Source organism: Colletotrichum siamense (genome assembly GCF_013390195.1).
Source record: "Colletotrichum siamense strain Cg363 chromosome Unknown KSG_Cg363_contig02, whole genome shotgun sequence".
NCBI lineage: Eukaryota > Fungi > Ascomycota > Sordariomycetes > Glomerellales > Glomerellaceae > Colletotrichum > Colletotrichum siamense.
The window spans coordinates 7,020,704-7,048,345 of NW_023501015.1; the positions used below are offsets into that span (position 1 = coordinate 7,020,704).

At 55.2% G+C, this 27,642-nt stretch overlaps 8 protein-coding genes across 8 annotated transcripts; 4 read left to right on the plus strand and 4 right to left on the minus strand.

Annotated features, from left to right (window-relative positions):
* Positions 1-1,132: 1,132 nt before the first annotated feature.
* Positions 1,133-2,134, plus strand: KXD1 (Biogenesis of lysosome-related organelles complex 1 subunit KXD1; the record flags this gene model as incomplete). The annotated part of the gene is made up of 3 exons (XM_036635695.1): positions 1,133-1,461; positions 1,617-1,769; positions 2,053-2,134. 3 exons carry the CDS (start codon positions 1,133-1,135, stop codon positions 2,132-2,134), a joined length of 564 nt encoding a protein of 187 aa, XP_036499306.1.
* A 1,498-nt stretch (positions 2,135-3,632) lies between these two features.
* Positions 3,633-4,403, minus strand: CGCS363_v003847 (uncharacterized protein; the record flags this gene model as incomplete). Its single annotated transcript, XM_036635696.1, has 1 exon — positions 3,633-4,403. The coding sequence occupies one exon, from the start codon at positions 4,401-4,403 to the stop codon at positions 3,633-3,635; it is 771 nt and encodes a 256-aa protein (XP_036499305.1).
* Positions 4,404-5,188: 785 nt separating this feature from the next.
* CGCS363_v003848 (uncharacterized protein) lies at positions 5,189-5,800 on the plus strand (the record flags this gene model as incomplete). Its single annotated transcript, XM_036635697.1, has 1 exon — positions 5,189-5,800. The coding sequence occupies one exon, from the start codon at positions 5,189-5,191 to the stop codon at positions 5,798-5,800; it is 612 nt and encodes a 203-aa protein (XP_036499310.1).
* A 1,050-nt stretch (positions 5,801-6,850) lies between these two features.
* On the minus strand, positions 6,851-8,073 carry MIMI_R614 (putative band 7 family protein R614; the record flags this gene model as incomplete). Its single annotated transcript, XM_036635698.1, has 3 exons — positions 6,851-7,138; positions 7,197-7,780; positions 7,836-8,073. The coding sequence occupies 3 exons, from the start codon at positions 8,071-8,073 to the stop codon at positions 6,851-6,853; spliced, it is 1,110 nt and encodes a 369-aa protein (XP_036499309.1).
* Positions 8,074-11,138: 3,065 nt separating this feature from the next.
* On the minus strand, positions 11,139-13,884 carry UGT80B1-2 (Sterol 3-beta-glucosyltransferase UGT80B1; the record flags this gene model as incomplete). The annotated part of the gene is made up of 6 exons (XM_036635699.1): positions 11,139-12,036; positions 12,091-12,441; positions 12,495-12,858; positions 12,906-13,066; positions 13,116-13,746; positions 13,800-13,884. The coding sequence occupies 6 exons, from the start codon at positions 13,882-13,884 to the stop codon at positions 11,139-11,141; spliced, it is 2,490 nt and encodes an 829-aa protein (XP_036500298.1).
* A 573-nt stretch (positions 13,885-14,457) lies between these two features.
* CGCS363_v003851 (uncharacterized protein) lies at positions 14,458-14,979 on the minus strand (the record flags this gene model as incomplete). Its single annotated transcript, XM_036635700.1, has 1 exon — positions 14,458-14,979. The coding sequence occupies one exon, from the start codon at positions 14,977-14,979 to the stop codon at positions 14,458-14,460; it is 522 nt and encodes a 173-aa protein (XP_036500299.1).
* A 910-nt stretch (positions 14,980-15,889) lies between these two features.
* On the plus strand, positions 15,890-17,768 carry ZEB1-7 (FAD-linked oxidoreductase ZEB1; the record flags this gene model as incomplete). Its single annotated transcript, XM_036635701.1, has 2 exons — positions 15,890-16,371; positions 16,424-17,768. The coding sequence occupies 2 exons, from the start codon at positions 15,890-15,892 to the stop codon at positions 17,766-17,768; spliced, it is 1,827 nt and encodes a 608-aa protein (XP_036500300.1).
* A 2,194-nt stretch (positions 17,769-19,962) lies between these two features.
* Positions 19,963-22,350, plus strand: sec18 (Vesicular-fusion protein sec18; the record flags this gene model as incomplete). Its single annotated transcript, XM_036635702.1, has 3 exons — positions 19,963-20,015; positions 20,078-20,922; positions 20,975-22,350. The coding sequence occupies 3 exons, from the start codon at positions 19,963-19,965 to the stop codon at positions 22,348-22,350; spliced, it is 2,274 nt and encodes a 757-aa protein (XP_036500301.1).
* Positions 22,351-27,642: the final 5,292 nt, after the last annotated feature.

Here is a 27,642-nt window from a genome sequence, read left to right on the forward strand (position 1 = left end):
ATGGCTTCCCAACCCGCATCTGTCTCGCTGCTCTTCGCCGGTCTGCACCGGCTAGTCCGTGCCAGTTTCCACGCGTCTCTTTCGTTTCTCTTTTTTTCTTCCCTGGCCCCGGTTGTCATCTTTCTCGAGCCCGGATGTCCCAAACAGATCCATTGCCTCATCTGGGCCACCCATCCTCCATCGTGGTCCATCTCCACCAATACGACCCATGATAGTCGCCCCTCGGCATATGCAGACACCTTGCTCGGTTGTTTTATTTGCCTTCGATACTGAGCTATTCCTTTTGAGTTTTTTTTTTTCTCTATTCTTTGAGAGAAATGGACACTCGACCTGCAGATGTAGCAATCTGTTTTCCCTGTCTTCTCCTTGGCCAATGGCTCTGTCCATCACCCTTCCACATGCCCCCCTCAACGTCTCCATTATCCACACCCTCGAGACAACCACTCCGTTGCCTTCGTCTTTGACTATCACTGCCCACCCCGCGAGCAACAGCCATTGAAGCAAGCGGCAAGCGGGCGAAGACAGGGTTTAGCCTCTTTCTCTTCCCTGTCACTAACGCACAGGCTAGCCCAGGTCCAGACAGGTCGGCCGGCTGTTGCTGCTGCTGCTCATGCTCATGGCCGACGTCCGTCCATGTCGTTGCGTGTGTCTGCGGCCATTCTCACCATCCCATCACATCATGCCCAGGGACCATTCCGTCCGTTCCCTCCCTCGGGCGGGGTTCAGTCATGAAGCCATGGCTTGCAATCGGACGAATCGAGGCTTGATGTCTTATCCCCTCCCCCGAGCAAGAAGAAGAGATGGAGTCCGGAATGGGTCTCGGAAAAAGTATAAAAGGGCACAACTTGAGCGGTTGGAATCTGTATTCTTCTTCTTCCTTTCTCATCACCATCTCGGACTATCTCAGCAAGCTTCTGCCCAACTTCTCCAAGTCGTTCTTCATCAAGCTTCACCCAAGCAAGCACCTTCCTTGCGCCCCGTCATACAAAGTGGCAAGCCCATCCCCAGTTCACAACACAACGAACTTTAGTCATCCCTTGTTTGCTTCAAACAAGTTCCCACATCGCACACACGCAACACGTCACAAGCTCTTAACCGCCTTCGTCGACTACCCGGATATCCATCGCCCATCATGTCTGCCCACTACAACTCCTACGCCATCCCCATGCCCGTCCCCAACCACAAGGGCCAACAATACCCAAGCTACAGCAGCACCTACTCGGTCTCGCCTCCAGAGACGGACGAGTCCGTCAGCTCAGGAACCGGAGCCTCATACAGCAACAGCGGATACTCTGGCGGCTACTCGGTTGCCAACTCCAGCTACGCCGGCAGCAACAGCGGCGACTTTGACAGCCACCACTCGGCCAGCGGAGTCGACTTCAACGACTACATGCAGGACCGCTTCGCCCAGACCTTTGACCCCATCCCTCTGGATCGCAACATTGCGGTCCAGGCGCAAACGTGAGTACCCCATCGAGAACTACAAAAAATCCCCGAGCGGTGTTCCGGCGGCCGGTGCCTGCATAAGCCGCGGGGGCCGATCGCTGCAGCAATCCGGAAAAGACACACGAAAGCAGAGAGAAGACATTTGGCTGACCGGAAAACGCAAAAAATAGATCCGGCAAGCTCAACGCAAAGCACCGTGAGCTGCTGGAACTCCAGAAGAAGGCGCAAGCCCGTCTCGCAAAGACGCGCGAGCGCTTCAACGAGGGCTACCGTGACGCTCAGGACGTGCGCGCGGACCTCGAGTGGACGCAGAAGAAAGTCTCGTAAGTGTGCATCATTTTTTTCTCACCCGATCTCCGAATGCGAGATCCGAGACCTCGAAAAAAAAAAAACAAGTGGCAGAAAACGATGGTCAAGATTGACGATCTACCGGCAATCTCGCAATTCCCCTCTTCTCCCCGCGAACCGGCGGGGAAAATGGAGGCATGGGGAAAACGGGTTTCGGTGGCATCGGAAAGAAGCAAGCTTGTTCGACAGAAAACCGGCGGCGGCGGCGGCTGCGAGATCTGAGACAAGACAGAAAACCGGGCTAACACCTCTGCGCAGATCGCTGAAGAGTAAGACTTCCCGCAAGCACACCAAGGAGTACAACAAGGCGCGCGCTCGCTACCCTTCGCCCGAGTACTAAACGTACCTTGCGAATGCGCTCTCTCATCTCTTCGTCAGCCGCGCGACATCGCGGACGTTGAAGAAGCAGAGACGAGCAGGCGACAAAAGCGTTTCTTTCAGCCTTACCTTTGGGTGTCGGTCTTTTCTAGCGTGTCATTTTCAAAAGCAACCTCCTCCATCACACCCGCCACACCAAAAGTCGACGCACGACATACACACATCCCTGCCTGCACAGAAACTGCAGGAACCAAGATACCAAAAATCCCCGGATTTACTTTGCATCTCTATTTTTTGCTCGACGATTGATCAGCGCACGCCTCCTCCACCTTGTTTGTTTATTTTTCTTGGGTACATATTGGGCTGTCAAGGAGGTGAGGGGCAGCGAGAAGCAGAGACAGGGGGGCGGGGGGCCAGCTTCTTAGGCGAGCCTGACAGTCGGGATCGCGGTTGACGCGCAGCGGCACGGCGCGGGGCGAGCATGGGGCCTGCTAGCGGCCCATCTCACGCTGCTTTTGCGAGCTTCGCGGAGGGCGGCAGCGAGGTAAATGTGTGAGCCGTGGAGATGGATGGGGGGAGGGATTCCGCCCGCGTGGTAGACCCTCCACTAATCCGTCCTCCACACACACTCCCGTCGTTCTCGCCGAACCTCGTGGGCTTTCCCGGGCTGTTGGATTTCCTCTGCTCTTCAGGACCTTGTTTGGGGAGGCTTTGTTCCACGGAACCATGATGAGATATGATTGGATGAAATGGGTATGATTTTGGGCGGTCTTTGTAGTTTAAAAGCACACCTCCCCCTCTTCCTTCCTGGGGATCCAGGGCAAGCGTCCAGGGTGACCTGCAGTGGGCCCTCAGAGCCGAGAGATCGGTTCAGTGGAGACCTGGGGTCTGGGGAGGAGACAACGGAGACGGAGACGAGGGGAGAGAGGTGAAAATTGCGGCGTCTGTAAGGGAGGCGCTCGTCCTTTTCGGGGCGGTGGAATATTGCTCTTTCGGGAAGGGGAGGCGGCGAGGGAGACGGTGATGGATCTCTTTTGCGGGCTGGCGTTTCCTATAACACCCCGGGCGGTTCTCTAGTGACGATAGGGCTTTTCCATAGTAACATCGTAAGCCTCTTTCTTGTTCGGTTGAGGGGCCAGCGGACGGGGGGTCGCTGGTCCGCATGCTCCTCCCCCCGTAGCACTGCCGTCCAGCTCCATCGATGCCGTGATGCCACCGTAACGAATTCCACGACGATGGCCTGGTCGTGGGGCATCTCCGAGACCCAGTGATGAATCATGTGATGAAGCGTAGAGTCCTTCCACGCCTTGTGATGTCTGCCCCTGTCCGGTCAGGGATGTTGATATCACGTGATATCGGTCTGGGTCCGGTGAAGGTGACGCTGGCATGGCCAAGAGACGGATGAACAAGGGAGGGGCTATGTATCAATTGCAGTCCGATACGTAGCTGACAACCTTGTCCATCTACCTCTCAACCCATACAGCCCTTCCTCATGTCGATGGTTCCTCGGAGGAAAGTCCCTAAGCAGTCTGCGTCTGTCCCTCCAAAGCCCAGCTCCCCCTTGGCTCAACCCCAGCCGCCTTCTCAAGCTTCGCCCACGGGTTCTCGTTGGACTTGTGGTCGTAGTATCCCTCCCACCACGGCTTCCCGTCGTCCCTCTGGTGGTGGTTGTTGTTGTTCCTCGCGCCACCGCGTCCGCCCCGTCCTCCGTGCGGCGCATCGCCCTGGTTCCAGCCCGGCATGCTCGTCGGTGCCGCGCCCATCTCCCGCCCCCACGACGCCTCCGGTCTCCTGGGCAAGCTCGCGCCCGAGGGCAGCGCGTCACCAGCTCCGGCTCCGCCCTGCTGCGCTTGCGAGGCGGCGCTGCCGACGCCGCCGCGGACGGTCAGCTCGTCGATCAGCGACTGCGCGTGGGCCAGCGCGGGCGCGACGGTGGGGTCTGAGTAGAGGCTTACGCCGCCTTCTTCGTCGTCGTCGTTGTTGTCCGCTGCGGCGGCGGCGGCCGGGTGCGGCTCGTCCGCTTTGGTCTCAGCTGCGACGGCGGTGGTGGTGTCGGGTTCGGCGTCGGAGTCGAGTGCGATCTCGTCCGTGTTCGTCGCGCTGGCTGCTGCCGGGGCAGACGAGGGTGTGCGGGTTGCGAGGGCGACTTGGTTCGCGCCGGTTGCAGAGTCGGAGGCGGCGACGGCGTCGGTGCGGTGGTTGTATTTGCGCTTCTTCGCGGCGGGTTGGGTTCCGAAGGAGGCGAATCCCATGAAGGCAGCCATCTCGGGGTCGACGTCGGAGGCGTTCATCGTGGCGGTGAGAGGTGGGACGGATGGGACGATGTGAAAGGATGTGAAGCGGTTGTTCGTTATGTGTTGTTCGGAGAGAGAAGGTCGCACACAGCTGTCGTTTCGACGAGCAATCAATTGGCAACGCGAGAAAAAAAAAAAGAATGGGAGCTTGGGGCGCGGTTAGATCCGTGGCAAATTGCAGTGGGAAAAGGTCGAAATAAGCAGGAGACCCTTGCTCGGCACTGGGGCGCTTAATCCCAGCCTCGTGGGGAGCTCTCTATATTAAGGTAAGGTAGTCCGAATTAGGGGTCCGAAGAGATGACGAGGTTTTACCTGGGACGAACCACAACAGGTCGACTGTCGTGCAAATGGCGAGATTGGGAGTGCGGTCGGGTATTTGCGGCTGTTGCGACGACCTATGAGAGACATGCAACTCTCCGCGAATCATTCCTGTGCCCTTTTTTGCAACCCCTCAGAGATGATTTTGGGGTCAATTGATTGTCTCAGGGCGCGCAGTTGAAGCTCATGTGGTCCGGGCCATGCACTGATGTCATTTTTTGAAACGCGTAGGGGGTGCGAGACCCCTGGCGCGGATCTCGGGAGCTTTGGGCGGTGGTTTGCGACTTCGTTTGACCTCACGTCTTGCGCTGGACAACATCCCATACCAGATATTCTTGCACCTATTTGGTTGACCACATACTTACAGATCCGCGCGCAAAACCTTTGGCGTTCCAATTTCGCATCAAAACCCTCAATTGAATCCCCAACCGGCCTCATACACTGCGAGCTCCTACCCGCGCATCATGGCCACCCCTCCGACCGACGTCGCCCTCATCTCCCCCTCGAAATACACATCCTCCCCGCCCACCTCCGCCTCCGCGCCCCCGATAGACTGGCTCCTACGCACCTGGACCGTGACGCACTCCACCCTCGCCATGTGGCGCGACGCCCGCAACGTGCGCATCACCTACGCAGCCCTCCCCGCGAAGCCCGACGGCACCGCGCGCGTCGACGACCTGGTCGAGTACGAGTCCAACAAGAGCACCCCCTCGACGGGCGTCAAGTCCGTCAAGGGCGTCGACACCGCGTCCCGGCCGGGTGGCGACACGGGCGCCTGGGACTGGAGGGGCAAAGGGTGGCTGTTCTTTGTGGGGAGCCATTGGGAGGTCCTCGGGTGGGGGGAGAAGAAGACGGCAGCGGGGGAGACGGAGAGGTGGGCTGTTACGTGGTTTGCGCCGACCGTCTTTACGAAGGAGGGCGTCGACATCTACTGCGACCGGAAAGAGGGCTTGAGTGAGGGGACGTACAAGGAGATCATCGCTGGGTTGAAGGGGTTGGAGGCTAAGGAGGTCGCCGAGATGGTTGAGAAGGACATGAAGCCTGTTGAGATTTTACTGCCGTGGAAAGAGGCTTGAAGATGCGACGCAATAGTTTGGACATAATTTTGTGGCGGCAGAGACAGTATACAGATGGGATGAGCAGACCAAGGTTGGGCGCCCCCCCTCTTCTTCATGTCGAGGTTCGTTGTCGAGGCTATCGACCGTATTGGCGGATTTCTCGTTTGTCTTTTTGGCTCGACCATATTCTGAGACCATTAGAGCAAATGCCCACTTATGAGTGTCAGATCCTGAGCCCGGACAGGCTCTATTTATCTACTTGCCCAATTTATTCCCTTTTTCGTTACCAACATTTATCGGTAAGGAAAGTGACTTGTATGAAACGCAAGGTTGAATGTAAAGTAGCATACGAGCACTACGTGGAAGCATGTGATTGTTCGATTTTTGTTTCCTATCACCTAGGCAGCAACACCGGAATCAGTTCAACGTCGATGACATTTTGGCGATACCGAAGGAAATGTTGGCATAGGGTGGAGCAGCTACCACAAGGAGGCCGAGAATGAGGCACAGGAGCCATCGGTTATACTGCAATTTCCCATGTCAAGAAACTTGAAATTTTGATTGGAGTATATTACACGCAAGACGAGTAACCTCATTACTTATACCTGCACGGGGGCATGAAGCTGGTTGACTTTCATCATCACACAACACACGAGGCTTATGTGGGAAAATTGCTTATAAAATGGTTTCATTACTACTGGTCCATTACCATTACGTCCTCCAGCGCAAAGCGAACGAATTGGGTATTTTACAAATCATATCGAGCCTGTCCAACCTGGTCATGCCGATCTTGGGTATCGTCTCCTGAACAGGCCATACGTCCTCCCCGCCATCAGATTTCGTAAAAGTACATCGTGTATTTTTGTGTGATTTTGTGGGTTGTTTATGTCGTGAAAGCAGGGGTATTGGGAAAGCAAAAGCAATCGTGCCGAAAACGTCAAAGCGCAAGAAAGCATGTCGTCGACACCGTAGGTGAGTGTCATCGTAGAAGCCGAAAAGGGGCCGGCTTAATCAATGGGACCAAGCTGTTCCACACACGACGACCTCAAGTCAGCACCTGGGGCAAACTCAAATGTTTTCGATGACACGAGAGTTGATGGCTTGCTGGAAGCCGGAGTCCTGACCTCCAAAGTCATTGTAGCTGGCGTCACCGCCATGGCCACTCGACTCGCCGGTGGTGTTCTTGGCGAGGGCCTGCTGGATGTCGGGCATGGTCTGGTTCGCAGCAGGCAGGAAAATGACCTTGCTGTTGGCAGACTTGGCCATCGCCTGCATGGCCTCGAGGTAGCGGATTTGCATGGCAGGTGCGGACGACAGAATGTCGGCAGCCTGGCGCATAAGCTTGGCGGATTCAACCTGCAGGATGTGTTAGTGTCGTTCGGGTTTGCAGAAAGGGTTCTCGATTGAAGCTTACCTCGGCCTTGGCGGCAATGATCTTGCTCTCACCAATACGCTTGCTCTGGGCGGCCATGGAGAGCGACTCCTGCAACTCCTGGCTGAAGATGATGTCCTTGATGAGCATGCTCTCAACCTGCACACCCCAGCCGGCAGCAACATCCTCGATGATCTCTCCAATAGACTGGGCGATCTCCTCGCGGCGCTCGATGACATCCTGCAGGATGCGGGCACCGACGACGTGGCGAAGGGTGGTCTGGGTGCGCTCCATCAGAGCCTGGCGGACGTTGGAGATGCCGAAGGCTGCTCGGTGCGGGGCGACAATGTGGTAGTAGATGACGGAGGTCAGGTGGAGGGTGACGTTGTCCTTGGTCATGCAGGTTTGTTGAGGGACTTCGGCAGTCTGAATCTTGACATCGACCTGGATGAGCTTCTCGCTGAGAGGGTTGACCTTGACAAGACCAGGGTCGACAGCCTTGTAGAACTTGCCAAACTTGGTAACGAGACCAACGTTACCCTGCTGGACGTTCTTGTAGGGGTTCGGGCAGACAACGCAGCAGGGGATAGCTCCCATGGTACCGATGCAGGAACCAACAGCGTTGACTGAATGATTGTTAGCATGAGGCGCAAAGATTTGGACGACGAGCGCGATGCTTACTCATGGTGCCGTACCAGCCCTTGGGGTTGGCGTCGTTCTCGACGATTCTGGCATAGCTGCGCTGGAGGTCCTCCTTGGTGGGAGGTTGAACGGTCATGCCGCCGTGGGCCTTGAATCCAACGTTGCCATTGTTGCCGCCGTTGGTGGTGTCTCCATGGCGTTCCTGGTAGTCGGGAGCGCGGCCCTTGCCGGTGGAGGAGCTCTCGTGCTGCTCGGGGTTGTGTGTGGGAGCGCTCATTGTGGCGGGGGAATGCGATCGGGTGGACGAAGTGGTTGCTTGTAGCAGACGGCGTGCGGAGTTGTTGTCAGATGATGAAGCTTGGTTGTGATGAGAGGTGTCGGAAGCTTCGTGGATTGAATCGGAGCGTTGAACCATTGAGTGTGGAGTGATTTAAGGATGTGGGAAGACGGGGACGGGAGTCTTAAGTAGCAGATGTGTCACGGCAGAGGAACAGATGTCTCGAGGATGGAAGACGGCACGACTAGGGCGAGAGCGACAATGGAGGATCATAGATGGGGAAACGTGTGCCGGGGTTTGAGTGTCACCTCAAGGTAAGGTAAGGTAAGGTATCGGGCGGACGAGGGCTGTGTTTGCGCCCAGGAGCTTTTGGTCTCTTGGGTCTTGGGCCTGCTGCCTCTTGGGTGTGGAGAGCTTACCTTTTCCACGGGCAATGCCGGTACGTACTGCGTCAGTATCGTTCTCATTGGTCTGTCTGGTCACACTGAGCGTCGATTGCCACTGGTGATAGGCTGATGGGCAGCTGCATCTGCGCGCGAGGAAGGAGGGAGAAGGAACCGGCAAAAGTGGAGCAGGGGTCTCGTGCAGGTGGTGTGTTTGGCAGGGATACCAGCTACATAGTAGACGTTACCTTAGTGCTGTTGGCCTGGGGTGGGACCTCCCTCGTTAACCTTGCGGGGCTCATTCCACCAAGTGAACTGTGAGACCACGGTGCAGGCCCCAGAGCCACAGAGCCCACCCCAAAGTGCCCGACAGTGGAGAGAATCAGCAAGGTGAGCATCCAAATCCAAGACACAGCCCGCGATGCCAGCGATGCCTGCGACTGCGACCAGAGTCAGACTTTGCGAATCCATTCCAACACCGAAGTTCTCACTTCTGTAGGGCGACTGGCCCGTGCTGCCCCTTGCTCTGGGGAAGCCGCGATGCTTCATTGCGCACTGCAGGCCATCCACTCGGCACGGACATGAGGGGAAGGGCCTCAAAATTGACGATACCTTATCACGACGATACAACGGCTTGACTTTGGTGCTGCCGCCAATCATCAAACGACCGTCTTACTGATCAATGACAGTGTCTCCCGGCTCGTCTCTTCCGCAGACCGAGCACTGCGCCCGATCAACCCGAGCAGATTTGCCTTCAATCTTTAGCTGCCTTTGGCGCCCATCACAAAATATGGTCGCCTAGCTGTGGCCAATATGTTGGTTGGCTTAGTGGGAAAAAGAAGAAAAAGGCACATGCCACGATTATCTTGAGCGAGGCGATTTTCTGCTCAGCCCTGCTCATCCTTCGCTGCCTAGACAACCACGACCCCAAAGACCCATCGACGACCGGAATCACCACGAATGCGAAGTACTTTAGCTTATTCCATCCGAATCAGCCTTGGCTACACAACAAGCCCTGCGAGCCAGTGTGCCAGTCACCCGCCAGGGAGGAACAGACAGACATGCCTCTCCACATCCAAACGCCATCCCATCTCGACTTCACGTACCTGCCAGGGGTCTCTACTCAATTTGCGCAATCATCGGAGAGCATCTTTTGCGAACGGGAAACGTTTCACAAAACATTCATCTCTGTGTCATGACATTCGGAACCCTGTCGCCTCCTCGATGCGACCCGCCAATCACCATTGCCTTTCGGTGCCGAGTTCCGCCAAGGGAGGGCACGGCAAAATCGGATGATATCATAGAACCACACGCCGAGAATGAATGCCACCCTACGGCCATCATATGCTCCGTCCCGGCTCCAAAGGCATCGTGACAAACCTCGCGCCGTTCTCGGCTGCCCAGACGCCATGCCATGGTCAATCTTTCTCGCAACTCCGAGGACTACCGGCATGGATGACTTCACTGTCAACACCAATCCGCCAAAGCCTCGCTACTGCAATGCGCCTCCTCCCGACCGCATCCGCCTCACACTCGCTCCCACGCTCCCAGCGTCAACTGTGCCAAATTCCAAAGTCTCTTGGCTCGCTTACTCGCCCCGCTTTACTTACCGACCGCTGCGGCGCCCAGCTTCTTAGGCAACACCATTGAGACCACCAGCCTCCGGGTCGGCCAATGCTCGCCGGCGCCCGGTCTCCACACTGCCGAATGTGGCTGTAGCGTCTCGCCGGCACGCCAATATTTGCGCCCGACAGACCTCGGAGAGGGCTTTTTGTCTTTGACAATCACAATCTCCAACACTAAACAGCTGTTGACATCATCTCTCAAGGGCCTCAATGCTCAATCTCGGCTGATCACCAGGGCGATCAGATGTGCCACATTGTGCCAAATGCAATTCTGGCTTAATCTATGTTATGCTGTTCTCAACACGTCCTTTCCGGGTTCTGGTCACATGGCTCTGCTTCAGTCACTGAAGATGTCCACGAAACGGCATTCTGAGTTTCGAAGTCGACACGTGGCTCAAATTTTACAGACACTGTGGCAATGGATTACCTTTTCGAAGAATTCTAGAGTTCTTTCCCTGTCGAAAAGAATAGGTACCCGTGGGAGAGCTCTCTTCGCATCAAATTCCAATCAGCTGATGCAGCGTATGCCAAGCACATGGAACCCACTCTTCGAATCCTTCCAGAAGCCTTCCAGTTCCGCCACCCCTGCGCCCCTCCGCATCCAACCACACAACACCGTCATCCTGGGCCTCGTTGAAGCCTGGAGTTCCACCATCTCCATCAGGCACTGCAGATCCTCACTCCCACATGGATCTTTTACACGGCCACGGCCGCGGCCAACACCAGCGCCTTCCAACTGACGTTCCCTCGCAACCCTGCCGGCTCGCGTTCCAACATCTCGGCCGAGCCGCTCACACAGATCGTCGGGATCACCAGACTAAGCCACGACCAAAGTTCCAAACGAGAGGAATCTCACCCTTCCAGAAATCTTTCTAGAAACGCTGGAATGCATTAAATATGGAGCTAAGCTCGAATGATGATGACGTTGTCGGAGAATATCGCAATTGAGTTGCTGATAACCTAGCGCTGCATTCTGCAGTGCCCCTGAATCCTACCAGCGCCGATGCTACCAAGAAAGAGAAGCCTTCCAACACCAACAAGGCAGACAGGACACATATTACCCGCCTCTCGCCCCACGTAGACCGTCAAAGTCCTCGACAATGGCGGCATGGTCCATTTTCCACGTTGGGCTCATCGACACCATCCAATCACCTTCCAGTAGCTTCTCGTCCTCAATGCTTCTTCGCGTCTTGTCGTTCGTGGCAGACCATATGCTTCGGTAAATCCCCTGAGCAGGGTAGGTCACGAGGCCGAACGTGGCTGCCGTACTCTTCGTGACAAGGCTCACGACGCCCTTGCCCAACCCCTTGACAGCTCCGGCTGCGCCCTGCTCCTTTTTGCCAGTGTAAGTGTGCACGAAGATGTCCGTAAACCCGCCCTTCATGTCGTGACAGAAGGTCTTACCGGCGACGGACACCCCGCTGCGAAAGTCCTCCACGGCGTCGTGCTTCTTCACGGTATCCCCGTAAAGGTTCGGGACGTTTCTGAGACCCTCCGTGACAGCGAGGGGGATGTCCACGAACAGACCCTTCGTCGCATTGCCCGCGAGCTTTCCAACACCGTTCGCTGCCGCTACTGCCATGGCTCCCGGCTTGCTGGAGGACTCGTCTACTCGAGATGAGGATGACGCCGGGCGACTCATGGGTTTGAGGTCTCCGCCCTCTGGAACGCCTACGCCTGGCAGAGGAAGCATCGCAAACGCCGGTGCTTGACTGTGTCTGCGAATCTTTTCGGCATCGGCTTCGGCCTTTTTGTCCAGCTCGCCGTTCGACGGTCGGCCAGGCACCGCCAGCTTATCATTAGACTCGCTGCCTCGCTTATATTCTTCAAAAGGCTTGACAATGATGTCCGCCGTGGCGCCGGCCATCTTGACTATCGTTGAGATCGAAGCCGCGGATAGTGCCGTCAGGGGGTCCCATCTCTGGTTCTCGATATTCGTCGGTTTCGACCGGTATCTGGTCCGAAAATATCAGCGGCGAACTTGCAAAAAGGGGATGGTCGATGCTCACGACTTGAGCTGCTTCCTCTCGACCTTGCCATTCTTCACCAAGATCGAAGCAACCGGCCGGCACATCTTGACCTGCTTCTTTCCCCTGCCGTACACGAGGGCCGCAGGCTGGTCGGGGAAGAAGTCGCACTGCATCTTGGGCTGCGGTAGGTGCTTGTGAAACGAATCGACCGCAGATTGTACGCCGTTCTCTTTCTCCATGGACTCGGCGAGTTGCCTTGCGGCCGTCACCGCGTCTGGCGATAGACAGTATTGAATCGCGTGGATGAGTTTCTGCGAGGTAAGAGAGCGGTACGGGATCGGATCTGGGCCAGCGCCTGCCTTGGCTATGACGGCGCCCCAGAACGGTTGACTATGATTCAGATGTCAGTCTAGATGTTGTCATCTCAGCAAGGAGCTACTCACTCTCCAAAGAACGGCACGATGGTCGTTGGCTTCCCGTATCGCAAACCGCATGCTGTGGTGCCAGCCCCTCCGTGATGAACCACCGCCGCAACTTGCTGGAACAGCCACTCGTGCGGACAGTCACCCACGTAAAACACGTCTGAAGACTCTTCTCCCGTCAAGTTACTCCATCCACGCGAAATGATGGCTCTGACGCCAGTCGCCTTGATAGCGCTGAGAACCATGGTCATCAGGCCCTCAATTCCCCCAACAACGATGCTGCCGAATCCGACGTATATAGGCGGAGGACCAGCCCTTAGGAAGGCTTCGAGGTCTGGGTCTGGTGTATACGGTGCCGGATCTCGAAAGAAGAAGCCACTGATATCTAGATTGCAGTTAGTTGAGTGACGGCACGAGTTTTGGCAGACAAACCTATGTGTGAGCCCCAATCGCTGGGTTTCGGAACGAGTGATGGCGACCAGCAATAGGTGAACGGAACTTGCAGAACCTCCAGCAGGCGATGGCCCTCTGTTGATGGAACCGGCTCCAAGCCTAGTGAGGCAACTCTCCACGCGTTGACCAAATCTCCCAATCTATCCATGGTCAGCGGCAAGAACATAATCGAAAGCCACGCAAACCCACCCCTGCCACGTCAAGAACTCCACAGCAGCGTACGACGCAAAGTTTGTGCTCTTCTTATCCTCCTTCGAGTACCCCACGTTCGCCAGCGGGTGCGGGAACGCCTTGGTGCTGCTCCACGGCATCGTAAACATCAGGTGCACCGGGATCCCGAGCGCCTGGGCACAGTGCACATGCGCGAAGCTCGGCGGGTTGGCGATGATGGCGTCGGCCACGAAGGGCACGTTGGTCAGCGGGTCCGGGTGGACGCAGGAGCGCCAGAAGCCGTCGAGCATCTCGGTGTACATGTCGCGCTTCCGCTGGATGATGCCGGCGCGGATCTGGGACACTTTCGGGATCAGGGAGGGAGACTCGACCATGTAGGCCATCAGGTCCGCCGGGTCGCCGCCCACGGGGAAGAACTCGAGGTTCGAGTTGGCGAGGACGAAGGAGGAGAATTGGGGGTGCGTTGCGATGCGGACGCGGTGGCCTGATTTGAGGAGGGTGGCGGCGAGGGCGAGGAAGGGCTGGACGTCGCCGCGGGATCCTACGACTTGGATCACGATGTTCAAGGGCATTGGAAACATTTTTTGAGGGGTGTATGCCGGGGTGTAGGCGGGTGGTGTTTGGGGTGGTTGGGATGTTGAGGGTTCATCTGGATGATTAGTTTTTCTTTTGGAGAAGATCAGGCTGGGTCATGAGCGTTACCTTCGATGTAGAGGTCCTCCAGGCCGTAGGCTGAAGCCTTTGATGCCCGGGAAGAGTCAAATGTTTCTCTGTCTTGGTTACCCATAGTGGCTATCACGTGTGAGATTGGCACGAGAAGGTTTGCCAGGTCAGAGAAGGGATGGAGGGTGGGAGGACGTCCATACTTAAGCATACGGTGACATGCCAGCCCACAGAGGGGCCGACGCAGCTGCCGCCCTGCCCTGACAAGCAGGGAAGCCGGCTCTACTTAGCCTGCGGCTGTCACAGATACGAGATCCGCGCTTGAGTACGCAGCCCTGGGGTGCTCGGGATGCCCGTGGAGTCTAGTTGGCCCAACCCTGTCAGGCTGAGGTGGTGGCTCTGCCAGAAGTGTCCCTTTTGTTGAGCGGGTTGCCTGTTTGGGGTCTCTGTGTTTGATCGGACAGAATGGAGACGTGAGAATTTTCATTTTCGGGCCTCCAAACACCCGACAATGCCCCTATTCGCAACTATTTTGTTGAAAACATTGCGATTATGCTGCTATTGGAAAATCGAGAAGTCGCCCCTTTTCACGATTTATGTATTACTGCTGTGTGGTGCTCAAGTCTATCTTCCGTTCGTCTTTTGCTAAAGTCTGTCCCAAACTCCTGGATCTAGTATTACAATGATGATTCAAATCTCAAACGTTCTGAGAGTTTCTGCTCTGAAGCTCCTCCGAGTTGGTCTTGCTCCTTTCTGGCACTGTCCTGGTGAACTTCCTAGACGCACAGCACCAGGCGCAGCCGTGAGCAGCGTTGAAGAGGTACAACACCATAAGCACGCCCGCGATCCATGATCCCGCTGTCAATCTTGATTTCGCTCCGCCGGTGACTTCTTTTCCTTCTCCTGTTGTTATGACGTCCGAGGCCGAAACGCCGGCGAGTGCGGCCCAGAGGACGGCGAGGACAAAGTCCCAGACGCACCAGACTGCGTGAGTGACTGTCGCAATAACGTGATACGCGCAGGTCAGAATCGATAGAACGGCCGGGACGAGGGCGAAGATCCAATCCGTGCGACCGATTTCTGGAGACTGGTCCCAAGAGGCGAGGGTCGCGGCGTAGAGGCCGATGATGACGATGGAGAGGATGAATTGGAGGATTCGGAGCGTTGCGCGGACTGCGAGGCCAAAGGGGCCTGCAAGGTCCCAGTAGTCTCTGATCATGATTTTTTGTTGTTGGAAGAACTTTGTGTGGGTGGATGGTAAAGGATGTAGTGGTATTGGTGGGGGATGTGGGAGTTGATTTCAGGGGAGGAGACTGGAGGTGGATGTAGGAAGAGCTAGGCCTCGGTAGTCCCTCCAGAAGGTTTTTGAATTCAAGGAGAAGGAGAAGATGGAGAAGAAGGAGTAGAAGGAAAAGGAAAGAAAAATCAATCGCAAGAGTCTTCAGCCGTCTGTGAACGTGTAAGTCGTCAACAGGGGCTTCCGACTCGCGCAGTCCAACCAATCGCATAATTTTCGTATTGAATACGAATATCCGTCGTGTCGGGTGACGGTCTCGTCCCACCGCCCCTGCTTAGCCTCAGCCTTTTCCCTCTCTCTTTTCTATTCATGTCATTGCGAGAGTTCCATATCTTAGTCAAGGGTTCCTGCAGATGGCTGGCGCGGTGGATGGTTGAGTGGCTCGCATCTGCCGGGACATTGCCGAACGGACCCCAACTACGGATGACCCTCGCCCCGATGGACTCAACTAAAGACTTACGGAGGATATTCCGTTTTGGTCGCCTGGAACTCTTCCTACGAGTCTCTTGGTGTTGTTACTTAGTGACTTAAAGACCGATGCCGGTCCAAAGGGAGCCTCGGCAGGCTTCCCCATTGTTCACAGCACAGCCCAGCAAACGTCACCCCGGTCTTGTGAATCGAGCACGATATTGAGCTGAGGGGCAGCATGAGATTATTACCCCAGAGCCGCTGAGCCTCATTGCTAAACGAACGAGAGTCGTCGGGTTCGAATACGAATATTCAGTGCAGGAACAGGTGAGGTCTAGAAATATAAATTGTCACCAGAAGAGACAAAGTGAACTAACTGACAGAGGCACAGCACACGCTCCTTACTTCTTTGGGATAACTCATCATGGCAACCACTGCCGTACTTTCGTTCTTCACACTCTTGTCCGCTTTTGGCGGTGTTTCTGCGCAGCAATCCTGCAAGGTCACGCCGTTGGATATCGCTTGGCCGTCCGACGCCGACTGGGCTGCTCTGAACACCACCATCAACGGTGCCCTCATCAAGACTATCCCAGTTGCCTCTTCTTGTTACTCTGGAAATCCCTTTGGTTCTTCGGAGGCATGCGAGGATGTCGAAAAGGGGTGGACGAGTTCTGATTTCCACGCTGCTTTCCCCGAATCTGTCGACTACCCCCTTTACGCCAACAACTCGTGTCTACCTCCCAGCGCGACGGGATACTCGGCCGCCCAGGGCTGCGAGCTGGGTGGCTTGCCAGAGTATATTGTCAACGGCACCACGGAAGAGCAAGTCGCGGCTGCCATGAGCTGGGCGAGCAAGCGGAACATTCGCATCGTGATAAAGGGGACTGGCCACGACCTCAACGGACGGTACGTCTCTATCTTCTGAACTCTGGCAGGCTATTGCTGACGTAACGAATAGCTCTTCCGGCGCCTACTCGCTGTCTATCTGGACTCCCAATTTCAACAAGCTCGAGTTCCAACCCGAGTGGATAAACCCCGGGGACAACACTACCGAAGTCGCCATGATCGTTGGCGCCGGCAACAACTGGGGTTCCGCCACTCGCGGCGCGGCAAAGTACGACAAGGTTCTCGTCGGCGGCACCGTCGAGTCCGTAGGAACGGGAGGCCAGATTCAAGGAGGCGGACATGGGCCCCTTTCTAGCACCTTCGGACTCGCAGCGGACCAGATTCTGCAGGCTCGCGTGGTTACGACAGAGGGTCAGATTCTCGTTGCCAACGACGCCCAGAACCAGGACCTCCTCTTCGCCGTCCGCGGAGGCGGAGGCGGTCAGTACGGTCTCGTTACGGAGTACGTCCTCAAGGCTCACACTCCTCCCGGCAACGTCGTTTCCCTCAGCATCGCTCTATCCACAGATAAGAACGACACTGCCGCCAAGGAAGCGACCTGGCGCAGTTTCGCGGTCCTCCTAGCGAGCATCCCTGATCTGATGGATGCGGGCTTGACCGGGTCCGCACTCTTCAGTACCGATGCCCTGACAAACGCTTCGCTCGCCGCCAATGTCACGCATAAGGTCTCGGGCTCGCTGGAATTCTTCGCGTACAACACCACCGCCGAGAAGATGACTTCACTCCTAGAACCCGTCAGAGACCGTATGCTCGCTGCAGGAGGAGGCAATGGCTCCGTCTCAGTCACGCTGGGCGAGCCCTCTGTGCAGCCTGACTTCATCAGCCTCTTCGAATCCGTCAACGGAGCGTCCAGCGCGGCGGGAGCCTATAGCTTGATGACCAGCCGCCTCCTGGGCCGCAAACACCTTAGTGATATCGAGCAGCCCACCTTGGTCTCGTACTTGAAGCAGATTATGCAGACTCAGACCCCAACGGGCGGAGGCATGATGGTCATCGGGCTCCAGGGTGGCTCCGGGCCGCGCAACGTGCCGGAGAAGATGCGCGGCGCCGTGAACCCCGTGTGGCGATCGACCTACATCCACATGATGAGTTATGGAGCGTCAATTGACACCACTAACGCTTCGCCACAGGAGGCGCTCGATGTTGCGGCCAAGTGGTTGGAGGAGACCAAGGAGCCTATTTGGAGGGAGTGGGCGCCTGGTTCGGGGTCTTATATGAACGAAGCCAACGCGTTCAACAGTCAGTTCAAAGAAGACTTTTACGGCGAAAGCTATGATCGTCTTCTTGAGGTCAAGCGCAAGTATGATCCGACGGAGAGCCTTTTCGTTTTGGCTGGAGTTGGGAGCGACGCGTGGAAGTACGACCTCAACAGCGGCAAGCTTTGCAAGACGGCCTGAATTTTGCAAAGAATGATGTTTCTTGGGCAAATCTGATGCTGCTCTTGAACGATAGAGATTGGTGCTGGGTATATAAATTCGCTTCAGTGTACAAGTTATTGAAATAGTTTCGAGCAACGCCGGTATCGTCTTCAGTCGTCACTTCGTTTCTTGTAATCTCTCGACCTGTCATCCCCTGCCGTCGAATCGTCTCTTCTTCGACCGTCGTCACGGCGTCTGGAGGATGAATCCTTCTCATGTCGCTCCCTGTGTCTTGAGTGGCCCCTCCCATCGCGGCTTCTATCTCTGTGATGAGACCTTTCGCGCCGTTTCCCTTCTTCGCCATGTCTGCTGCTCCTCTCATCTCGGTGACGATCATCACCACGATGCTTCTCGCGGTCGCCCGTGGACCTGTGATGGTCGCGATGACGACGTTCCCTGTCACGATCACGGTCACTGTCTTCCCTATCGCGATGACGATGTCCCCCATCGTCTCTGCTCTTCTCGCGATCGTGCCGTTCCGATCCTCTCCTGTGATCCCTCTTTTCCCTTTCGTGCCTCTCCTTTCGCTTCTCCTCCCTACGAAGCTGTTCGAGATCCCTTTGCCGCTCGGCCTCGACTTTCTGCCTCTCCTTCTTCACCTCTCGGACCTTGGCGGCACCTCTTTTCATCATCGCCAGCGGGTCACTCGCTACGATCCTGTCGGCATCCCGCTTCTTCCGCCCCGGGTCCTCGTTTCCAAAGGCATCTTTACCTGGTGGTTCCGACTCGGCGAGCTCCGCTCTCGACCCAGAGTTCGCGTACCAAGCAGCTCCCAGGCCGTCCTTACCTGCCGCATTGGAGAAGCGCATGGTGTACTGATCCTCGAACTCCTTCTTCTTCTTTGCGGCCTCCTTCTCAGCCTCTTCGTTCTTGAGATGCCGACCCTGCTTGCGCTCCTCGCCAAACAGGTCAATGTGCCCCATGCGGTCGACGATGGGCGCGGAGCTCGTCGACTTACGCAGCGTGTCATTGGCTGCCTGCACCACATCGGAGCGCTCTTTCGCGACGCGTAACTCGAAGTCGGTGTCGTCTTCACCAGCGCGCTTGCGCTTCTTCCGCTCTCTGGGACGGCCTTCCCCGTCGCGGTCTCTGGCTCTGGGCTCCGAGTCATCGGTCTCAGCTGGCGGCAACGGAGGCGGCACCTCGCCGCGGAGGATAGCTAGACGGCGCTCGGCATCGATCTCCTGCATGCGCTGCTCCTCGGCCTCCTCCTTGGCCTTTGCGGCGGCCTCATCGCGACGGACGCGGGCGATGTTGTCTGCATTGTAGACGTTCCAGGACTTTTTACCCAGCAAATGGCTAGAAAGAGTTAGCTTATATGATCGGTTTGAGAGATATGCGCCGGCTTACAGAGGCATGATTGAATATTTCCTATGTCCGATGAGATGACATGGTGCAGCTGTGAGATTGAATCAATCAAAGCTGTCTAGGGCGTTCCAGTGACGTCCAGGCAGATCAGCGTAACAGAGGACAGGCTTAGCGTGCTGGGCGGCATTAGTCAGGCAGTCCCTGAGTGCGTTGGTGGGGTTATTCAGCTGCAGGACGGGACACAGCTGCGGCTGCCCCACTCAAGCTTCGTCTCGTCCCCCATCAGCCCAGCTGAAGACACCGCTGTGACATGCGCGTGTTCCAGCTTTTCCAGTGCGCTGAGGACACGTTCCACCACTGCAAAAAAGGGACCGTCAAGGGAACTCAAATAATTGTGTTCGACATGTTCTCAGTAGGCAGCACGATTGAAAGAAATACGTGTTTGAAGGCAAACTGAACACATCTACAGACCAGAAGTCAGCCACAGTACACGTAACCTTCAGCAGGTACCAGTCCAGAGACAGATCTCTCACCTTACCCAACCGACCCCTCCATCAGGCCCCACCCTTTCTCCAAAGAAGCCATGATTCCTGCCTTCCCATTGGCCAGATCCGTCGCATCGGCGACTGTCATTGGCCCTCCTTCCGGGGGGGTGTCTGACGTCTGTTCGAAGTTGGACCTGGACCAGATGGACATAAAGCACTCCGCCACTCCTACACCTCAACATCCTTCGACAATCCTATAACAACACCCGTTCGTTCGTTTCGTTGACGACTTCCGACTGCGCGGGCAACGAAGGACGAGAGAACAAGTAGACAACCCCTCCCTCACACCAATACCAGTACCGACACCGCCAGCACGAACCATGGCGTTCGTGCCGAAGAAGGTAGCTGAGCAGGAGCTCATCTACGCCAACGTGTGAGTACATGGGAAGCCTCTTCTGTCTGTGGTGGCCCTACTAACGTTTGTCGGAATCACAGCGTCGGAGTCAGCTACAGAGACTTTGCTCCCCGCAAAGAAGTCGCCGAATGCGACGTCGTCCTCCGCGTCCAAGATCCCATCCGACGATCCGTCTCCGAGTACGTTGTCAGAGCCTGGCCCCGACCCGACATCGAGTCTGGCGCTGTTTGTCTTTCCAACCACCAGAGGCAATGGCTGAAGATCGCTCTCACCGACCGTTTCGATGCCGAACCCTTCAATGCCGCCCAGCGAGGTGTTCCGCCCTTGCTGGCCATGGACCTTGAGCTGTCCTGGGCCTCTGCCAAGATCGACCCCAACTACATGTTCAACTACCAGCGCATCCAGAACCTGGTCTACCAACAGTTCATCAGCTTTATTGTGGCCCCGGGACAGCCCTTCCTTGCAGACATCGAGTCCCGCAAGATCATGATGACCGTCAAGTCCGTTACCCTGCCTGGCCGCAGCAAGGCCGACGCCCCGATTACCACGAGCGACCCCCGAGCCCGCGGAATCATCACCCAGGAGACAATGATGAGCCTCTTCAAGGACTCCAACTCTCCCATGAAGCTCGAGGTTGCCGATCACCAGCAGCACTCCGAGCCCATCATCTCCCCCGACTTCAAGTTTGAGGACATGGGTATCGGTGGTCTTCACGACGAGTTCTCCACCATTTTCCGTAGAGCTTTTGCTTCGCGCGTCTTCCCTCCGGCTCTTGTCCAGAAGCTTGGCATTCAGCACGTCAAGGGTATCCTGCTGTATGGTCCCCCGGGAACGGGAAAGACGCTTATTGCCAGACAAATCGGCAAGATGCTAAACGCCCGCGAGCCAAAGATTATCAACGGTCCCGAAGTTCTCAACAAGTTTGGTAAGTTTTGATTGACTCTGGTGATTTGATCATGGTGCTGACTACAGTACAGTCGGTCAGTCTGAAGAAAACATCAGAAAGATGTTTGCGGATGCCGAGAAGGAGTACAAGGAGAAGGGTGACCAGAGTGGACTTCACATTATTATCTTCGACGAGTTGGACGCTGTCTGCAAACAGAGAGGTTCCGGCGCTGGAGGCGGCACTGGCGTTGGCGACAGTGTGGTTAACCAGCTTCTTACCAAGCTCGACGGTGTGGACCAGCTCAACAACATTCTCCTCATCGGTATGACCAACAGAAAGGACATGATCGACGAGGCTCTTCTGCGTCCGGGTCGTCTGGAGGTTCAGCTCGAGATCAGCTTGCCGAATGAGGAGGGTCGCAAGGAGATTTTTATGATTCACACAGCAAAGATGCGCGACAACAATATCATGGACCCCAACGTCGATCTCGATTCCCTGGCGGCCCAAACAAAGAACTACTCTGGTGCCGAGATTTCCGGTGTCGTAAAGGCTGCGACGTCGTTCGCCTTCAACCGACACACTGAAGTCGGCAACAGCGCCAAGATGAAGGGAGACGTCGCATCAATGAAGATCACCATGGGAGACTTCGAAAACGCCTTGACGGAAGTCAGGCCTGCGTACGGTGTTTCTGAGGATGAGCTGTCTAATGCTTTGGCCATGGGCATTCTCCACTACAACGAAAATATTCCGGCAATTATTCGCACCATCAAGGGCTATATCGATACCGTCAAGGAGTCAGATGTCCTCACAAGGATACCAGTACTTCTCCACGGTCCTCCCGAATCAGGAAAGACTGCGTTGGCAGCCCACACTGCCTCGATGTCAGACTTCCCCTTCGTCAAGCTGGTCTCTCCCCAGCATTTGACCGCTTACCGAGACGAGTTTGGAAAGAAGGACTACCTCACCAAGGTTTTCACGGATGCTTACAAGTCAGAGAAGAGTATCGTCATTCTAGACAACTTCGAGCAGTTGATCGAGTGGAACCCCATTGGACCTCGTTTCTCCAACTCCATTTTGGACCGAATCATCTCCCTGATCCAGACTCAGCCACCAAAGGGGCGCCGTATTCTCGTCATGGTCACAACGTCGGAGCGTTTCGTCCTTGGCAACTTGGGTATTCTGAAGCACTTCCGTCGTCAAGTGCCTGTACCTGCCATCTCTGACGTCCGCGAGCTCGCACAAGTGATGGGGCAAACTCGCAAGTTCCACTCGAGCGACATCCAGCAACTCATTTCCAACCTGCAAAACGACACCAGGTCAGACAAGGTTGGACTGGGTATCAAGACTATTCTTGAGTCAATCGAAGAATCGAAGATCGAGGCTGCCTCGGAAGGTATCAACATGCTGGACAGTCTGGCCGCAAAACTTTCCTCGGCCATTTCCTCCAACGCTTTGGACGCGCAGTAAAAGGGCTGTTTCGTTGTTTATCAGTTAGAGTAGAAACACAGAAATAGAGAGGGCGGAAAAGAACCCTAATGTTTCCAGTTTCAAAGAAGAAGCTCCCAATCAAGGGAGCACCGTGAATCAGGCATTCTGTGTATCTCGATTTGTGATGTCGTTGATGTTTACCCATACTAACCCGCCATTGTATTTGAGAGGGATGACTATTGAGGAGTTATAGCATTCTAATGTCTGTGCCATTGAATAAAGTGGTGTTGAAGTACCATCGGGGCTACATTTCGACTGCGCTTCCACATTGCTACTTTATCCGGCAAACATCCCCATCTCCATTCTGCTTCCATAGACTAAATGCACGCATTAGAGCACACCCAAAATTGCTGTAAAAGGAGAAGAAAGGGGAGTGATGAAAAGGATTGAACGTGGTGCTTTGAAGTTGGACGCTAGAGCTGGCACTTAATGAGCATCGTTTTCTTCATAGCTCCGAAGTTTATAGACAGGGGCTCCGTCGTCTTATCTCACCGTGTCAAGTTACAATATACGAGGTATGTTTGACGTGAGGTCGCCTGTTCACCATTCTACGGGGCTCATGGCATGCTGTGGTTGGTTGAAGAGACGGTCTTGAGCCTCGAACTTGGAAGCAATAGTACTTCGAACTAGTACCGTGGTGGCTCAAACACGAAGACAAGTAATAAGTAGCTTTAGGAATATAGATTTCCGGATCTTCATCGTGAGTAGAAACCTCAACTGAAGAAAGCTGGTGCCATGGGTCGGTTATGTTGTCTTCAAGGATGGCCAAACCCAGGAGACACACTGAACTGCTTGCCATCCTCGGTTGCCGCCATAGACATCTTATGACGTTTGGAGTCCCTCATTGTTCTCTGTGTCTTATTCTTCTTGCTAATTCATCTCACAACAGTTGAGTTAGGTACACTCATAGTGTCCTCCCGCACCAGAGAAATCTGAAATGGTGGGGGAAAGTACCTACTACAAAAACCACCAGAGATCGACGAGCGAGCATCCAGTTCGTTTAATGTAGTGCGATGCGCTGTGGTTCGACTGAAAGACCTTGCGATGTAGTGCCGACCATTTGGCTGAGAAAGTTGTTGTAGTCCCGATATTGAAAATTTAGGCAGGTTGTGTAAAGGCCCTACCTCGATGCATTCTTCCGTATACAGGGGGAGAGAAGACAGCGGATAGAGAGACATTGAGTTCTATGCAGGAGACTTGGTGGAGGAATGTCGACCGGTATGTAAAACCCAAGACAACATTGGGATCATTATCAGTCGAACCTTCAAAAGACGCGTCAGACGACTCATACTGTTTCTTTGGCCAGCACCATACATTCTCGAACAGCTGAAAAATATACGACGCTCGCCACGAACGCTTACTCAAATACCAGTTCATTGGCTGGTGAGAATCTGGGGCCAATCTGTTGACGCGGATTCTCTATGCAAATTCAACTCGTGCCTGGACGTATAAGGCGAATTAGTCTTCCCTGGAACAATATAAATGGAAGTAAAGGGCCGCTAGTAGCCCCTTGAAACTTCACACCAATATGACAATATCTCGCTCTTCTCGCCTGCAGAGTTTAGACCTTGATCCGCGCCGTGAATTGTTGAACAGGACGCCTGAGGGCTGGAAGCTCCGTTGATTAGTGTCAGACCGGCTAGACGGTGATCCGTGGCAGGCTATTCGCCCGTATAAGGACGCAGAAAAGCCTCAGGCTAGAGCCAACTAAACAAAGGTCCGGCGTCAGCATGCTCGTTTGCCACAGGGTTCTTGGTCACGGTACCCGATATTACCTGCTCGATAGCCCTTAACGGAATTGGAGAGTCATGTTATATGATTCCCGGCTTACAGCAAAGACACAGGCTCCTGACTGGTTTAAATAGAAAAGACAGCGATAGGACATTCTCTGTATCCTATTAGCCGAGCGCCGAGAGCATAGACAACCGTGTTGTGGTCATCCATCCAGGGCTTGAGGTTGTCATGTCGGTAGCCGTCGCCAGTACAAAAGATCAATATTGACTCAAACCAGAGTCTAGCAATAACGGCGTCCAGTTGCGTGAACTTTGGTGTGGACACGGCCAGCCGAAGAAAGAAAGCTTGCCCAAGGAGATGTCTGTGGCGAACTGTCCTGCTCGAATAGACTCAATCCACACTCGCTTGGCTCTATCAGTCATGGACGCGTATGCGGTCGAGAATAAGATAGCGAAGACGGAAAACACATCAGGTTTCTGGAATCCTGTCCGAAGGCGTATTTCAATGTGGTTAGTTTGCCAAAGATACGTGAGATTGCAACTGACGGTCCCACAGGATTCAATGTGATCTCGAAGAACGTCACATTTGCGGTGCTTCCTTTTGGGTTCCTTCTGACTTATGTAATTATACAGGCATTCGGTGCTCATAGTGTTGCCCTTCACAACAACCATAAGTACGTTTGACATCTCGCGCTGGTATCACGAGCCTGTGGACTCGTCTCCATGACGAGTTCATACGACGCTGCAAAGAGACAGCCTTTAAAAGGACATGACACAGAGAAGCTCTCATTGGAAAAGGCAAAAAAGCAGTGGAAAGAGCCATCGTCATGGTGACTGGGGTCATCACGATGATCAATGTCAAATTTCCACCATAACCCAACGAATTCCGGTGTTGTTTCAACGACACAGCAGATAGGCTTGAGGAATAAGCCCTCCGATAGTCGAGAAGCGGTACAGGACGACAGAGGTCAGTCATATCTTTGGCTGTGATAGTTGACGGTCGATTGTCGTCTCTACATCTTGCGCGGCATCGTAGTGTTCTATCCGTACTTACTGAAGCACAACCCATCGGTGAGAAGAGTTACATCAATGGTGCCCTTTGAGTCTACCATGCTAGACTAGACTTGAATGAAGGTAGCAGGCCAGATTCAATCGCGAGGTCTGACGATGCTGAGACCCGCCTTGAACTCGAAACAACGACGAGACCTCAAACAACTATCCGCATCTTGCATCCGAACATCTCGGCATCTGAACCAGTCATTCTCCCATGAGGTCGAGATCATCGACAGCCCCGTTTTCGCAGAGTCTAGACAGGACCATTGCACCCCAAGCGGAAGGTCCCAGTACGCAAGCGTGCCATCGCTCATGCACGGCAGACCCGCAACAGCCGCCAGCATGACCTCTGAGTGCCCGGGAAAGGGCGCAAGACACACAAGCGGTGAGCCGTAAAAAGCGTGCAACTCGCGGCTAATCCCTCACACTAGGGAAACATACACGACAACCTTAAACCGTCTTCGCAACGTCGTCGACTCGCAGAAGCGCGCCCCATCTATTTGATTTCGGCTCTTGTTACGGCGTATGCAGGTTGTGCCCACCACGAGGACTTACCACAGGGTGGAGCGCTTCTGGTGAGCATACCTGCAATCATCTGGCCTTGCATATGTGATGCCGGCAATGAGCAGGCCGTTGAGACAAGGCGGGTTCAGCGCAGGGCCGGGTCAAAGCGCGCGTGCAGATGGATGGATGCGCCGCTTAGGCCGTCGCCGCCGGCCGGAAACGAGTTGTGTGATTTGCTCGAATGTCGTCGACTCCGGCCGGGTCTCGAATAGACTCGTCGGCCCTTGACGTTATTAAAGCGATCTGCCGGCGAATATAGGTGTCAATATCAACCCGCTCGACCTTCAGCAACCCCGAATTAGTTTCCTGACAGGTCTCGTTTAGAGTTCTCAGCGGCGGGGGACCCGTCCTTGACAGACAGACAGAAAGCAAGGCACGCGGCATATAGGCCCCAATCAATCCAGCGGGCGGCAGATTGACGCATCCCATGCTTCGGCTCGCGTGGTTAGCAAGGCCTCCATTCTGCGGTGGCTGTTGCGTGCCATTCGCTGTAACGGTGACCAGGGCAGAGACAGACCGCCCGCCACATTCTCCCGCCACGGTTGCCACGACGGTGGGCCGCTGGACCAATATTCGAGATTGATATAAGATCTTAGATGGACGAGATAAAGGAAAGACGGTGTGATCGTGTGACTGGCATCAGCGCATTCTCGCTCACACGTGCGTTTACCCCGCGGCTGGCTGATACTTTCGCGATACCCCCACCTGTCATCGCAGAGGGCGGGTGTTGCGTCTGTTGCTACCACTCAGCTGCAGTCTGCCGGGATGGAGGATGTCACCGTGAGAGCAACTGGTCAGTCAGTGGTAGGGTCGGAGTGCTGAAGAAACGGTACGGCCGCGCTTGTCGTTCGGATAGTGACCGACGGGCGACAGCAGACGGAGCAACTTGTGTGCAGCATGCAGGAGAAAGCTTTGGGCAAGGGATTTCTGTCCATGTTTTGGTCAGGGAAGCAACGCGAAGACCCGCGTCCAGTACTTGTGGGTGCAAGCCGCACCAGTGACAGGATCACTCAGCGGAGCGTACTTTGTGGTCCTGAGAAATAGGTTTCTGTCGGTGCTGCCCCTGCCGACAGGCTTCACAGATGAGATTGGGCCACTGCTCGTAGGCGAGCGCCAGGGCATATCCAGGATACCGGGAAGGCGGAGTCCTGATGTCGTTCAAACCCGAGTGACAAGATGGTTTGGCAGTTGGCCAATGCTCCGGGATCCGGAAATTGGACGAGCGAGGATTGAGCGAGGGCAGCTTCAAGAGAGCACTGTGCCGCAGGAATCACTTCGACGAACCCGACTGAGGTGATTTCGGAGCTGATGTTCGCCGGAGGATCGAGACGGGGTGACACTCGTTTGCGACGTGCAGATTTGGAGCAGGATCAAGGTTGGTTTCCAGGGTCGAGGGGTAATATGTGCCACCTGTATTAGCCAGGAGGTTATCGCTGCCGCGTAGTAAGATTGTGATGCCAATGTGAAGTCGAAAGACGGCATGATGGCGCCAGGCGACCGGATGGAAGTCACTGGTCAATGCCGAAGCCTCCGGGTGGAGGGTTCAACCTTGAGGAACGACCAGTTCGCAGCTTTTTTGCTACGGGTTTCAAGGGTCCTGCCTTGCCCTTCAGCTCAACCTTTTTGTGTGCAATGACTGAGCGGAGAGCAGACGCAGTTGAAGCCTGCTGAGTCTAGTAGGGACGAGCAACGGATGTTTGGCCTGGCAACGAAGTCCGTCTCGTTGGAGGCCGCGGAAGACCGGATCTGTGCCGTATGAAGCTTCAACATGAGATGTGATGACTTGGCGACAAACCAGGCAACGATGAGTCTATTGAAATTAGTGATGGTTCCCGCTATCCTGGTTATGGGATGTGAGTCGGTCGACGGCGGAACCCCAGTTGTTGTTGGTTCAAGACGTAAGGTAGTGTATGGCGATCAA